At 41.6% G+C, this 15,961-nt stretch overlaps 1 protein-coding gene across 3 annotated transcripts in view; it reads right to left on the reverse strand.

Annotated features, from left to right (window-relative positions):
• Nucleotides 1-5,941: 5,941 nt before the first annotated feature.
• LOC147437747 (uncharacterized) overlaps nt 5,942-15,961 on the reverse strand; it is a 183,172-nt gene continuing 173,152 nt past the window's right edge. For 2 of the 3 annotated variants that reach the window (XM_086487225.1, XM_086487224.1), the window contains 2 exons: nt 6,606-6,703; nt 5,942-6,502 (listed from right to left, as the gene is read on the reverse strand). In XM_086487225.1, the coding sequence (XP_086343351.1) occupies nt 6,405-6,502; nt 6,606-6,703 (196 nt within the window). In that variant the 3' untranslated portion in view covers nt 5,942-6,404. The remainder of the gene's footprint in view (nt 6,503-6,605; nt 6,704-15,961) is intronic. The other variant, XM_086487226.1, reaches the window with a different exon arrangement.

Consider the following 15,961-nt stretch of genomic DNA (forward strand, 5'->3'; position numbering starts at 1 on the left):
CACTTATAAGACTTGGTTTTGTTGTCAAATTTGTGGAAGCCACATGTATAGTTCATAATCTCAGTTTTGATGATAAAACAGTTACATCTGGCATTTTGTGATGTGGGCTATATAAGCTCACTTTTTATGACAACTGTGGGAAAAAAATTTCAAATGCGTTTGTGGATTCAAAGGCATTTTTAGATGCAAAACTTTGGCATAAACGTTTCAAGCATCTGAATTTTGCTAGTTTACTGCGTTTGCAAAAATTTGATATGGTTGCTTCTTTGCCACCTCTTGAAGACCTCCTAGGCATGTTTGTGAAGGCTGTATTTTGGGTAAGATATAGCATTTGAAGTTTCCAAAGGATGGCTCAATAGGGCTACATGTAGGTTGCAATTTGTGAATAGTGATGTTTATGGGCCTATGCAAACTCCATCCTTAGGCAATTACCTATACTTTGTGCATTATATTGATGATTAGTCCATGCATGCATAGGTGTATCTGCTTGAATCTAAGTCTGAAGTGCTCATGTGCTTCAGGCATTTATTGGCTATGACTAAAAATGTCTATGTACTATGGGCACTTGTGTTGCTTGACAGTGTTCGCGCGGGGACTTTACCCATGTCTGGCGATAAAAAAAGCTGAGATCTGAAAGCAAAGGCTCATGTGCGGCATGCAGAGAATTGGACGCGTGTCTTGAGGAGAAGAGAAGTGAAAAAAAGGAAAATTCCAACTCCTATAAGGGCCCCCCTTTTTGTCGTTTTGGATAGCATTGGTGCAAGCTCAAGAGAGGAGAGAAGAAGCATTGTATATATCATTTTGGTGAAGAAACCAACTGTTGATTACCCCCTATTTTCAATCTATCCATCCCCCCTTCTCTTCTTCATCGTTTTTTTGCCTTGTGTTGGTGCCAGTGTGTGTGTGCTCTTCGGACCGTGTGTGGTGGTGCAAAGAGGGAAAGAAGTGTGTGGTGTGATGGTGGTGTGTTTCATTGAAGTGTCGTGGGTATCATGCAAGCGTGGGTCTCTCAAGGTGTGTATACGCTCATTTGTGTGCAGCAAAAGGTGGTGTATTTCATTGAAGTGTTGTGGGTATCTTGCAAGCGTGGGTCTCTCAAGGTGTGTATACGCTCGTTTGTGTGCAGCAAAAGGTGTGTGTTGTGAAAATTGTGTCATTCTAGAAGTGTTCTTGAGAGGATTTGGGGTGTTGTGACTATCTTGGACTATAGAGAGGCAACATGTGAGTGTTCTAAGTGTGTTAGCATTCCCTCTCTCCAATGTTTTTGCCCTCGTGCATTGTATATATGCCCATCATTCTAGGGCTAACTTATCTTTCTATTGTGTCGTAAGAAACACACTCTTTGTTGTGTGCTTTGGGCTTCTACATCTTCTCCAAGCTGTGTGTGCACAGAGCAAGTTGCATCCTCCTGGGCATAGTTGCCAACGTCGCTTGCACCTGCCTACTCACTTTCTCTAATTTGGGTGAGCTTTGGTGAGCATCATCAGGTCCATTATTAATTTAGGAAGGCTTGAAGAGTCTTCCCAAAGGCCTTTTTTTGCTCAGAATATTGATTTGGGCTCATTGCGGCCTCCGTTTTGAGTGTAGGCAGTACTCTGCAGGCAATTTTGTCATTTTTCTGTAGAATTTGTGTTAGTTCATTTTTTATGTAGAAAACATCAGGTGCAGTCACTCACCATGGTTGATAGCAACGCAGATATTTTCAAGATGTTCGTTGCTAAGGATAAATTAGATGGGGATAATTCCCCACTGTGGGCTTACATGATGACACATGTTCTTATGTGAAAGGGCACTTGAAATGTTTTGCAAGGCATTTATGTACATCCACTTTCCATGGATATACACTCTATTGAGGATGTTGCAGGTCCTATAGGTATGTTGCTGGCAGCTAGAGTTGTTTTGCCTACGGCTGAGCATTCTCATTGAGATGTTAGAGATATGTAGGGTCATGCATTGATTGCATTATTTTAGAAGTGCAGTGTTACTCCCACATTCGCTCAGTAAAATCAGTAAAATAGGATACTCTGGTTGATCTTTACAGAAGTCGCAATGCGGCTAAAATTTCATTACTACGTAAAGGGATGGAGTCAAAGACTATGCAAGAGGAAGATGACATGGACACTTTTGTTGTTGGTATCATTTTTGTAGGCAGTCATTTTTGACAATTCACTTGTGTAGACAATTCTCAACCCAAGAAAGGAGATTGTGTTGTTGATGTAGATGCAAAGTGGAAATTTAGTGAAGTCATTTATCAAGTTTCATGGCGTTTGGTTTAGTTTTCAAGTTTCTAGAACAAGTTTTGTATTTGCAGTTTGATTTCAATGAAGTCTAAACCTATTTGGCAACTCAAATTTCCACCAAACTTGTATCAAGGTCTTATTATACTATGTTCTTGCATGTGGAATTGTCAAATTACAAAATATTGTAGTTTCAAGCCCCAAAATATTAATTGTATTTATTATCTAGCTACCCAATCTTGTAAGTTTTACACTTTTTCACTTCCCAAAATTGTAACAAGGTATTTGAAGACTTGTCTAGAGGTTCTTAGAGTGAAGGCTCAGTTTTTGCACTTAGATGGAATTGCAATCTTTTGAGCCTTTACAAAAGTGTTCCTATCACCCATACTTTTACAACTTTTGATGGCATTCAGGTTTTATGCATGCTATTGCAAGTACTTTTGGCCAAAAATGTTTACAATTGCATGCATCTATCATAGGGAAGATAATAATCTCATTTTTAGCTGAACTTTTCAATTTTTCTTGAAAGCTGATTTTGACTTACTGATAAGTTGCCACAGCTCTTCCAAGATGAGTTGTTGTTTTCAATGTTTCAAGTTCACCTCATGAGTCTCGTACCTGCAATCTCTTAAATTTATCAAAATACTTCACTGATGAAATTTCAGAGAGAGATAAGTTGGAAATCCACTTCGATGTCTACTTACCCCACTCCTAGTTAACTCAGTAAATGATAGTGGAAAGTGTTCACCAACACTGTTTTTTTCTTGTTTTTCTTTTTCAAAAGAGTGTCAATTCTTAGACTTTGACATAGTCCAAGCTATGAACCATTGGAAAATAACATAATCTAAGTCGAAAGGTCCTCGATGAGTACACTACTCTGAAGACACCTTTACACAGCTAAAGTAGATACACCTTACCGTGTGATTTCTAACAATTGGTTTTTGTACTCAAATTGAACCTAGAGGAAATTGCGTACAATACTACTGAGCAATGATGTTTTTTCCTAGTTTAAATCACATTGTTCCCCAGACAACGGTGCCAAAATGTGAGTTCAAACACAGTGAGAACCATGTACATAAATGTCATACCATGAGATGGAGTCGACTCAACTAGTGCATAGAGGCTACAAGAGGTTGTCACTCTTGAAAAACACGTCCAATCCCTGTCTACCCGAAACTACACAAGTACATGTCAAGCAGCAAATGCTAACTATGACCCTCGGAAGCAAATCTTGTCGATCCACTAAGCAAACGAAGTCCAATTCAGTCCAAACTTGTAGGATGGCTAGGCAATGACTAAAGACATGTGCCTCAAATCACCCTTTTCAACACTCGCCAAAGTTGTGGTTATTATCTACAGGGCAGATTTGACCTAACTATTTTTTTTATCTCGAATACACCCCAGAGCTTAGCAATGATGCATGGCATCCCTTCTCTGCATAAAATGTAGTTTCGTTATGTAAATCTTGAGTTATGAACAGATTCAGAAGGAGGTCAACGGAAAAAAAAACACAATTTTATCGCAAGAGATTTACCATCTTGCGAAGAGCTTTCACTTGTGAACGGATAAAGCAAACGCCACTTCAAACGGACAATCCATGAGAGAGTTATTAGCTTGAGAAAGAAGAAGAAGAGTACACAGTGCTCTGCAATAATGTCGTATGCTTTATTATTTACATAAAATTCCTTAGGTTTTACAAAAAATGTCTTTTATACCTTAGCCAAAGGTTTTAGATAAAAAATGGGTAATCTCTTAACTCTTTTACAGCCTAGGAGTCATTGGTACAATTTGGAAGTACTTAGCCCTGCTATATCTGGCTCATAAACACGTCTCCTTTACATTTTTAATCTGAGAATCAATAATTTACAAAAAGGTTGGGCTAGAGACATCTAGATTGCTCAAAAACTAAAAAATTATGTTATAAACTTGCATAGGCTTTTATGTTAGCAATGCGGCTAACAATGATGGCTTGTAATTTGCACCAAATACTTAGTTTTTCTTCACCTTTATTTGTTATTAAATTCGCTTATTGTGGATTTTCTATGATTATAACACATCCTTTTCATATTTACTCTTTATTTTTTTATCAAAGTAAAATTGGGTAATATCTTGAAAATTTTATAAAAAGACCTTACATAAACGAATAAAACTCTTCAAGGTTGCATAAAATATGGACAAATATTTAAAATGCTTGGAAAACTATTCTGGCCCAAACCTTGAAACAAGAGTCAAACTATAAATATTACTTCCTAAATTTTCTCATATATTTGAATACCTTTTCATGTCATCAATGTGGATTTTTTTTGCTAAACATTGGATTGCGGTCTCTTGATGCAATTTACCAATGCAACGACTACTCATTGAGGTGACATGATATCCAAGCTTGTTTTGTTACTATTTTGGTAACAATCAATATTATTGAAGGTATTAAACCCAAAAACGAGTCATTCATCAAATTTGATCAGGCATTCAACACTCGCATTCTTCCAATAGTACCCATAAAAAATAATTGTTTTTAAGCTTAAATAATGTGTGATACATATGTCTTCAACTCATGCACAAAAAACCTACAATCTCTTTTTTCAATTTGAAATGATAGGAAAGGGCAGTTCCCTTTTTTGCCTTGCGATACTTAAGAGCGTCTTTACCATGTTATACAAATGGTATTCATTTCATCCATGTCCGATTTAGGTCTTTTGTTGTGTGAGTGAACTATGAGGCATGTCTATTTCTTTATAGTTTCCAACCAAAATTACTTGGGCATGGTCCTTTTTTGGCTTGGCTGTACAAAAGAAGTTTGAATCACCTTCTCATGAAAGTCATAAATTTTCACATAATTGCTAGAAGGAACAAATGTCCCAAAATGTCCATGAGATTTTTCCTCGTGGTTTTTGTTGGAAGCTATTTTAACATAAAGAGAGTGTGTAGCAGCATTTTAAAAAGTAGTCTATTGACAACTAGGGAGTGCCAATCTAAATGGATTCAATCTACAAGCTAGTACTCCACATAAGGTATTTCACCTTACAATCGTGCCATCTAGCAACTGGTTCGGAGCAAGGGAAAAGGAAATTTTCAACCTAAAAATTATGGAAGGAAGCTATTCTTTAAAAAAAAAGTCAAATTTCTGATTTCCCCTTTCAAAAAGCACAAACAAACTTTTTTTTCCAAACAAATGTGGGATATCAAGAGTCAGATCTATGTCCTTGAAACTTGGAATGGACACCAAGGACTCTCGCCGTCATGACTTGAAACATGTTCAAACAAGTTGCCTCCTAAACAAGGCGAACACCTAGTTGCTCATTACTCCTTAATCTCTCAACCTCTAGCGACACAAAAATAAGTGCCATACCAAAATATGTCCTCTAAATAATACATTTATGCCTTGAACCATAAATCACAAAAACATAAAAGCAAGCCCACAATAAAACAGATAAGGAAAATTAGATTGCCCTATTTGATTCTACACAGAGATAGATTAAAAGAAAGGATTATTTATCTGAAAATACTTTCAGAAATGACTTACGAGTAACGAGGCCGTAAAGAATATGGCCAACTCATATAGGGCTACACTGCCATGAGGCTTTGTGGCCCAATGAAAATACGACCTCCACTGAAAAGTGGAGGCTTCAAATTTGACTGGATCATAAACGTGATTAGTCTAATAGCTTCCCAGAACATTCAAACATGCAAGTAGGTCTCTACAATTTGGAAAAAATATAAAAACCTTTTCAAAGAGTCAAAATGTGAAAGTGAAGGACAATGGGAAACAAACATGTTACACCTCAAAAAACTTCATTTTGTCAATATTTTCATGCTTCTTTGGATTTTGTTGAGATGTTGGCTTTGCTTCATACAAATTACAAAGGATTGGTTGATAAAATCCGGCGACACATAACAGCTTTGTATATCAACGCAGCACTAAAATCCGAACATCTTCCATGCCACTCTTCTTCCTTATGCTTGCTCTTTCAACTGTTGATACTGGAACATCCCCAACAAAGACCAAAAAACAATTGAAGGAGCAAGGTCTGGTATCTCAGCAACATGCTAAAAATGTCGAGCCACTCGTCCCATGCTTGAGCGTTTACCATCATATTAACAGAGAGCATTATACTAAGGCCTGGAAGCTCCAAACGTGCTGCACACTTTCATATGAGGTAACACAACCTAAAGTTGGAACTTCGGTCGAAGTTTGCATAAAAGCTTGACGTTCTCTTCATCAATCTGAGACCCCATAAAGACATCGTCCCACAATTTCCCAAGCTCTGGAAACAAATGAAACTTATCAATGCCGCACTAAGCAGAACACCTAGTTTAATGAATCTATCAGACTAAGTCATAAAAATTAGGCTGCGGCCAGCATATAACCTGTTTTCTCCTTGCTGGTTAGGCACATGGCAGTTATGTTGAACCGTTTTGCCATTGTTAGATTCTCCAACATTTCTATTGCATGGCTTGCTTTGTCCCTAAAAAATCTCTCTCTCTCTCTCTCTCTCTCTCTCTCTCTCTCTCTCTCTCTCTCTCTACCAAAGAGGCAAGAATCTCTTTCAAGGCCACCAAGACTTCATGTCACTTATTATTCTCAATCAATTATCTTTTAGCCTTAGTATCATTTCCATGCACTTGCATTTCTTTGTATGGAGACTCGATGCTCTATGCGTAATGCTTTCCCTGTCTCCCCTAGATTTACCGGCCTTGTGGGAAATTGTGTGTATGTTTAAGTCCTATAATAGATTAGGCATTTTGGCTTCTATGAGTTTTGGGTGGCCCTATGGGTGGGTGGGTGTATGTGTAAGTCCTATAATAGTTTGTACTCTTAAGTTAATATTTTAATTAAAAGAAATGCCGTTTCTTGACTGCTTCGACCTCGACAAAAACTCCGAAAGTCCGGTTTTCCTGTCTCCATTTCTGCCGTTTCCATTTCTTGTTGAGCACTTGTATATGGTCAGGGAAGTACAATCATGAAGTGCATCAACCTAACTAGCTTATTCTATGTCAAACTAAGGGTGTCAGACCTGCACGGATGATTGGAGCTAGGTTTGCCAGTCCCAGGCTGCCTGGTAAAGAGTATGGGCCACCGCAGCCTACGGAGTATGAACGAATGGAGATGCAGCATCAACAACATGTTGATGCTTGTGCTAAACATATGCTCCAATATTCGAAGGATCCCCCGGTATGTAAATTTTTTGACCAAGCATCCGATCGACGAAATGCATAACCGGTGGCGACGCACCCCTAAAGTCGGCATTGAAGAAAACACATGTTCCAAGGTGTACACTTAAGATGAGCTTGACGATGTGGTAGGACCACGAGTCAACCGAATCTTGAAGACCAGCAAGTATTCAAAGAGACGCAGCCGAGGAGCGGATTACCCTACTTAGGTCGTCCGTCTTTTTTTTTTTGCAAATGCACAAAAGACACAGAAGCGTGTACATTTTTAAGGTTGTTTCCAGTTCATCCTCATCCTCTCTTGACAGTTCAAATAGCTCCTCTAATTCTAGTGATGAGGACCGAAAGAGCGAAAGACTAAGACATGGTAAGAAGAGCAGATTCCACCGAAGATCTCGGGAATCTTCTGACAGTTTTGAGGAGGATTCATCCTCTTCTGAGAGTTCGGACTCTAATGACCAAATGTTTTATTCTAGGAGGAAGCACTTTTATAGAGCCAATCAATACGACTTTCTCGAGGATAAGAGTAAGAAGATCAAAGAATTCGAGGGTGGACAAGTAGTAAAATTTGATACCTTCTCCGGTTTTTGAGATGCTCCTAGGGCCCTCGCTTTTATTCAACAATTTGACATAGCTTTTTCTGGAGGGCGCTATTCAGAGCGCTCCAAGATTAGGAGGGCCACATCCTATTTGAAAGAAAATGCACGGACATGGAGGTCTACTCTTCTGTTACATAAAGAAGCATCAACAAAGTGGCTAAAGTTCAAGCGACTTTTTATTTCCTCTTGGCTCACTCAGGAGTACGAACGTGATGTGATTACCGCTTGGAATCATCTTCGAATGGCCAATGGCTTGAGCAGGAGACTGAAGGACCATTTCGCTGTGAGTTTGCTCAGATCTTGGAAGCAATTACAATAACGCCTAGAGCAGCGTCAACCTACTTGCACGAAGGAGCGCCTGAGGGATACTTGCACGGAAAAGCACCTCATTGGCAGGAGGAGGGTCTCACAGCTGAGTTCTTGGCAGTTTTTTGGGAGAGGTTGTGGGACTCCAGACAGCCGAGACGAGTCACTTTGTTCCAGTGGCTGGTTGCACACAGAGCTATAGCGGTTGGGAGCTGGCTAGTACATAGTGGTCTCTCGGCCGCATGTACAGCTCGTGACCATCTTGTGGAGAGTCAACGTCACTGTCTTTGGGATTGTCCTTTGGCACAGCAGATGTGGCTTCCTGTTCTTCGGTTGATGCCAGCCCTTTCCACAGCTCGGCAGTACACTTGGGGGGCAGCTACTTGGTCCACTCTCACGGGCCCGGCACTTCACTTTGAGCTATCTTCCACCAGCAGGATGATAGTGATGCAGCAGGATGATAGTGATGCAAGGGGGTCGACCTACACTCCAGCCTGCCACAGAGCTTACTCCACAAGAGTGGTGCAGGAGAGAGAGGAGTGTTGGGAGCTCATCAGCGGCCTGACACTCTGATTCATATGGCGGGTCCGCTCCGCTTGCATCTTCGAGGCTCGCCCTGTACCACCACCCGAGACTGTTCGGGATCTTTGGCTAGAGCTGATCCATACCCTCAGAGGACAGCTCGAGAGACTCTAGGGCAGTTCCGACCGCATGCGAGAGCGCAAACAGGCTTTTCTTCGAGTCTGGCGTCCTGGGCCTTTTCTCACCATGGTCCAAGGTGTACTCAGATGGCACTACCGTCCACCTGTGTGGCTTTAACCTCCTCCCATCTCTTGATTTAGCCTCATTGTACATATGCTGTTTTTTCATTGGGAGAGTCTCCCCACCATTATTGTTGTAGCCCTCTCTTGTAGAGGTGGTTGTAGCCCTATGGACAGTTTCATTAACTAATAGAAGGATCTCTTTCTCGGGGGAAAAAAAAGGTGGGAACAACAATGTAACCACTGCTTATGGTTGTGCTACGAGTGACAAAACTTATGTTTCTAATGCTTTTACTGGCAGCACTTCGTTTGGCAATTCTGGTGATAAGGGCAAAAAAAAGATGCGTTGCCATTATTGTAAAGCTAATGATTGCTTGATCAAGCAGTGTCCGAAATTGTAGGCAAAAGAGGCTAAGAAGAAAGAGGCTGGATGTGGGGGAGCAGGAGAGAGAGCCCACTTGCTGTCCTATGCAATGAGAGTGAAGGAGAAGAGGAGAGAGGCGCTGTAGAAGCACACGCAAAGAAGAACGTGAGAGAGAGAGAGAGCTCGTTGAAAACTGGGAAAAAAGCCACGCTATGCATTTTGGGCTTCATATTTGAGTATATGAGTAAGTGACTAGGGGGCCATTCACACTTGGGCCCCCTCACTTATAAGTCTTTTTAACTTATAAGTTATAAGTACAAGGCACTTAGGCCTTTATTCCCTAACAACCTCCCACCTAAAGGCAATGTACCTTGGGAGATCAAAGAATCAGCTAACTATGATACAACAGCTGATCATGCACTTACTCATCCAACACCCATCATCTGTCGGCAATATGCAAACCGCTCTGCTGGAAGACTCTTGGTCAAAAGATCTGCAGGGTTGTCATCTGTGTGCACCTTGACAAGTGTAATGCTCTTGTCATCAAGCACACTCCTGATAAAATGATACTTCACCTCTATGTGCTTTGTCTTGGCATGAAAAACAAGATTCCTTGCAAGCATAATAGCACTCTGACTATCACAGTGTAGCACAGGAACCGGTGACTTAATGCCAAGCTCTTCTACCAAACGCATGAGCCACAAAGCTTCTTTGCATGCCTCAGTGGCAGCCACATACTCAACCTCAGTGGTAGACAAAGCAACACATTTTTGCAGTCTAGAAATCCAAGAAACTGCACCTCCTGTGAATGTAAACACATATCCAGAGGTAGACTTCCTGCAATCTGGATGTCCAGCAAAATCTGCATCTGTAAAGCCATGCACAGATGTCTCACTCTTCCCAAAACAAATGCACAAGTCTTTAGTGCCTTTCAAGTATCTCAAGATACACTTCACTGCTTTCCAATGCTTTTTGCCAGGATTGCTCATGTACCTGCTTACCACTCCCACCGCAAATGCAATGTCCGGACGTGTAGCAACCATAGCATACATCAAACTGCCAACGGCTGATGCATAAGGAATCTTGGCCATTTCAGCCCGCATATCATCTGTGTTTGGGCAGTCATGTGCAGTCAGTTTTACATATGGAGGCAGCGGAGTACTAAGTGCCTTTCCCCCATCCATATGAAAACGATGTAGCACCTTATTGACATAATCTCGTTGAGATAGATACAGACGCCTGTTGATCCTATCTCGAGAGATACGCATGCCCAAAATATGATTAGCATTACCAAGATCCTTCATGTCAAAGCGATTCTTTAAGCTTTGCTGTAGTGCATCCAACTCCGTGACATTGTTACCCGCAATAAGCATGTCATCAACATACAAAATCAGCAATAGAAGAGATCCATCACTTGCCGTTTTGATATACAAACAGTGATCAGAATTACTTCTTTTGTATCCTTGAGACCTCATGAATGTATCAAACTTGTGATACCATGCACGGGGAGACTGTTTCAAACCATACAAGCTCTTCAAGAGTCTACATACTTTCTTCTCTTGCCCCTTTGACACAAAACCTTCTGGCTGCATCATATAGATCATCTCAAGCAAATCGCCATGCAAAAACGCTGTTTTGACATCCATTTGCTTTAACTCCATATCTTCAGAAGCAACCTGGCCTAGAACAAGACGTAATGTGGCAAGCTTTACAACAAGAGAAAAAATCTCATCAAAATCAACACCATGCTTTTGCTTGTACCCTTTAGCAACCAAACGTGCCTTGTACTTAGAAGAAGCATCAGATGTGACCTTGGTCTTGTAAACCCATTTACATGGCAGAGCCTTATGCCCTTTAGGCAAATCAACCAAGTCCCATGTATGGTTTTTCTCCAAAGACTGCATTTCCGAAACCATTGCTTTGAACCATTTCTTACTGTCTTCCCGTTGCATAGCCTCTTTATAGCAAGACGGCTCACCACAATCAGTAAGCATGACATAGTCCAAAGACGGTTCATATCTATCGGGGGGCCTTGTCACCCGAGTAGACCTACGCACCCAATGATCCATAACAGGTGGATTTTCAGCCTGTAAACCATCAAAAACAGCAGGCTGTTCAGCCGGTTGCATCGCAACAACGGGCGGTCTAGGAGCATCAACCTGTTCCCCTACCTGTGGTTCATCAATGGCAACTTGTTGGGGCTGATTTTCAGCAGCTAATGGCTGATTTTCAGCACCATTTTCAGCATGTAAAGGCTGCTGAACATTGGGCCTTCTTGGCTGTCCATATGTAACATCTTCACGAAAAACAACCCGGCGCACTTCCTCGACCTTTGTGGGCTGTTTGTGCATGCAATTCTCATTGAAGATGATATCATTGCTGCGTATGATTTTCCGTGATGCGGGATCCCATAATCTATACCCCATTTCACCATCCTCACCATATCCTAGGAAAATGCATTTATGAGACTTTGGTTCTAGTTTGGTGCGCAGTTCACTCCGGATGTGAACATAGGCCTCACAACCAAACACTCTTAAATGTGCATATGAGGGTGGCTTGCCAGACCACACCTCCTCAGGCACCTTTCCACCCAAAGCCTTGCTAGGTGAGCGATTAATCAAGTGAATAGCTGTTTGTACAGCTTCTGCCCAAAAACCATGAGGTAATGCAGCATGTGACAGCATACTCCGAACTTTCTCTTGGATAGTCCGGTTCAACCTCTCTGCAACTCCATTCTGAGAGGGATTAAAAGGAGCCGTGAGCTCTCTTTTAATACCTTTAGTAGCACAAAAGTCAATAAATGCTTTTGATACATACTCCCCCCCATTGTCTGAGCGCAAAGACCTAAGCTTCTTGTCAGTTTGATTCTCAACAAACGCAAGAAACTTCTTGAAAGTATCCAAAACATCGCTTTTAGCACGTATTGGATACACCCACACCTTACGTGTAGCATCATCGATAAACGAAACAAAATATTTCTTTCCCCCTAAGGACAACTGTGGCATTTCACATACATCAGAATGCACTAAGTCTAACCTGTCAGACTTCAAAGAAATAGACCTTTTGTGCGGTGTTTGACTGTGCTTACCATAAATACAGTGCTCACAATGAGAAAAATCAGCATACCTCAAACACGGCAAATAACCACAACGAGACAGAGTTTGCATTCCTCTTTTACTCATGTGTCCCAACCGGCCATGCCACAAAGAAACACTTGGCTGCTCGGTTACGGCGACAACATGGTCACGCACACTAGATACATGCAAAGGATACAAAGTGTCCGATTTACAACCCTTGGCTACAATCCGGGCCCCTTTACAAATTTTCCACTTGCTATCACCAAAAGTGGTGTGATAGCCTGCATCATCTAGCTGCCCTGTACTAATCAAACTCTTCTGGAGTTGTGACACATGACGCACTTTGTGCAAAACAAAAGTCATACCATCAGCAAAGGAAAACTGGACACTGCCAATACCTGCAATGTCACATGCATAGTTGTCTCCCAAATAAACAGTGCCCTGCACCTCACCTGAGTACTGTGTAAACCAATCCCTATGAGGTGTTACATGAAAGGAGGCACCTGAATCAAGAATCCAAGTATGCATGTCCACATCAGAACCCATAGCAAGGGTATGTGCATCCACAGAAGAGGCATTGAGTACATCAGTGCTGCTGTCACTGTCACAACTACTAGCAACATTGATTTCCTCAATCAACACAGTGCTCTTCTTGGCATTTCCCTTGTCCTTTGCATCAGTTTCAGCACCCTTGTTCTTCTCTTTCTTCCACTCATAGCATTCCCGTTTATAATACCCTTTCTTTCCACAATGATGACACACAACATCTTTCCTACGAGATTTGCTGCGTGCCCTGTCCTTACTGTCAGATTTCTCCCTCTATTGAGACCTGCCTCTCAAGTGCAATGCATTAGACGACCCACCTGTGGTGCTCTTCCTGTTCATCTCTTCCATCAGGAGAGAACTCTCTACATCTGCATACTTAAGTGACGCACTTGAGTTACTAAGAGCTATCCGGAATACATCCCAACTCTCGGGCAATGTGCATAGCAGAAAAGTAGCTTTGAACTCCTCATCAATAGTGAATTTCAGCTCTGTCAGTTGGCTGAAAATAGAATTGAATTCATTGAGGTGCACCAACATGTGCGTGCCCTCCTTCATGCGGAGATCCATAAGCTTCTTGAGCCAATACACTTTACTGGCAGCACTCTGCTGTGCATACAACTCGTCTAAACGCTTCCACATGCCCCATGCTGTGTGCTCATTCTCTACATTGAAGAGTAAATTGTCAGACACCGAAAGCATGATCGTGGAGCGAGCCAACTCGTCCACTTCTTCCCATTCTTCAACCTCCATATCAACCGGTTTCACACCCTGTAACTTAATAGGTTTCGCCTGTTTCTTCTGCAACATCACATTATAACATTGCTTCTTCCATATAGCAAAGTTATGGGCACCTTCAAGCTTGCGAATGTGCAACAAATTGCCACTTTCACTGCTAGAAGCCATTCTGAGTGATTGCAAACACTGAAACCCTGTTTTGCCGACCTAAACACGCCCAAATGTGCGCAATCGGGCAAAAAACAGCTTGCTGTTACAGAAAAACAGCGAACAAATTTCATGCGAAATCACCCCAAAACAGCGTACATTCACTGCCAAACCCTTACCAAAGGTTTCCACAAGGTGTATACATCATTTGCTTGCTGAAATTCCCTGTTTTAGGGCAAAAATCAGACCTGTAAACACCTGTTTTGCTGAATTTTCAGAACCTCGTTGGTGGAAACACCTTTAAGATTGACCTATGAGACTTGCCCTAATGAAATTGCATCAAATTGACCCCGAAATTGGTCAATTTCAGCAGAAATAGGCTGCTGTTCGCCAGTTTTTAAAACCCTAATTTTGGGGAAACTGTCACCGGAGGTCGATTCTACACGGTGAGAGGATCCCTTCGCGACAGAGTTGATCGAAAACAGTTGAATATCCTTCCCGCAGCGAGCAAAAACAGAATTCTGATCAGTGTTGCGAAGATGGCTCTCTTGGAAACCCTAAAGCTCTGATACCATGTGTGGGGGAGCTAGAGAGAGAGCCCACTTGCTATCCTATGCAATGAGAGTGAAGGAGAAGAGGAGAGAGGCGCTGTAGAAGCACACGCAAAGAAGAACGTGAGAGAGAGAGAGAGCTCGTTGAAAACTGGGAAAAAAGCCACGCTATGCATTTTGGGCTTCATATTTGAGTATATGAGTAAGTGACTAGGGGGCCATTCACACTTGGGCCCCCTCACTTATAAGTCTTTTTAACTTATAAGTTATAAGTACAAGGCACTTAGGCCTTTATTCCCTAACACTGGATCCACTACAGGGTCCAATACAAGTGCAGCGATTGTAGAGTCTTCTATCAAAGGAAATTGTGATGCTCATGTTGATGCAAAATGGGCATTTAATGCAGAGTGCACTTATGATCCTATTGTCCATGATGCATGTATGTCAGTTGTTGCAGATTCACATGTGTGGTATTTTGACAGTGGTGCTACAAAGCACATTACCTCACATCGTAATTTGTTTACCTCTATTGAGTCTGTCCCTCATGGGAATACGGTGACTTGTGCCAACAATGCCTCTTATCCTGTTCAAGGAGTTGGAAAGATTGTGCTTACTGCTGCAAATGGCAGTTATTTCACACTTGTTGATGCATTGTATTTACCTGGGATCAAAAAGAACCTTTTGTCTGTATTTGCACTTGCTAGACTTGGTCTCGTAGTCAAATTTGTGGATACATTTCATGATCTCAGTTTTGGTGATGAGATTGTTGCATCTGGCCTTACGTGTCGTGGGCTGTATAAGCTCACTTTGTATGACAAGTGTGGACAAAATTTTGCAAATGCAGTTGCAAATTCAAGGGCTGTTTCAGATGCCAGACTGTGGCATGCACGTTTTGGGCATCTAAATTTTGTCAGTTTGCTGCGTTTATAGAAATTTGATATGGTTGCTTCTTTGCCGCCTCTTGAAGCACCTGTCAAACATGTTTGTGAAGGTTGTATTTTGGGTAATATGCAGCATGCTAAGTTTCCAAAGGATGGGTCAGTTCATGCTACATGCTAATTGTAGCTTGTGCATAGTGATGTTTGTGGGCCTATGCAAACTCTGTCCTTGGCAAACTACTTGTAATCCGTGACTTTCATTGATGACTACTCCAGGCATGCATGGGTATATCCGTTGAAAGCTAAGTCCGAAGTGTTTATGTGCTTCAAGCAATTTCTTGCTATGGCTGAAAATGTCTCGAAAAATACCATGGGCACCCTCCGTTCCGATCAAGGGGGGGAGTATATGTCTCATGAACTTAATGCATTCCAGGCTAGTCGTGGGATAAAACACCAATGTATAGTGCCGTATAGGCCTCCGCAAAATGGTGTTGCTGAGAGAAAAAACAGGTCTCTTACGGAAATGGCACGATGTATTGTCAAGAGTTGAGCTTTACCACATTCGTTTTGCTTGAAGCTGTCATGTGTGCC

Source organism: Adiantum capillus-veneris, chromosome 17 (assembly GCF_014529385.1).
Source record: "Adiantum capillus-veneris isolate H3 chromosome 17, ASM1452938v2, whole genome shotgun sequence".
Taxonomy (NCBI): Eukaryota; Viridiplantae; Streptophyta; class Polypodiopsida; order Polypodiales; family Pteridaceae; genus Adiantum; species Adiantum capillus-veneris.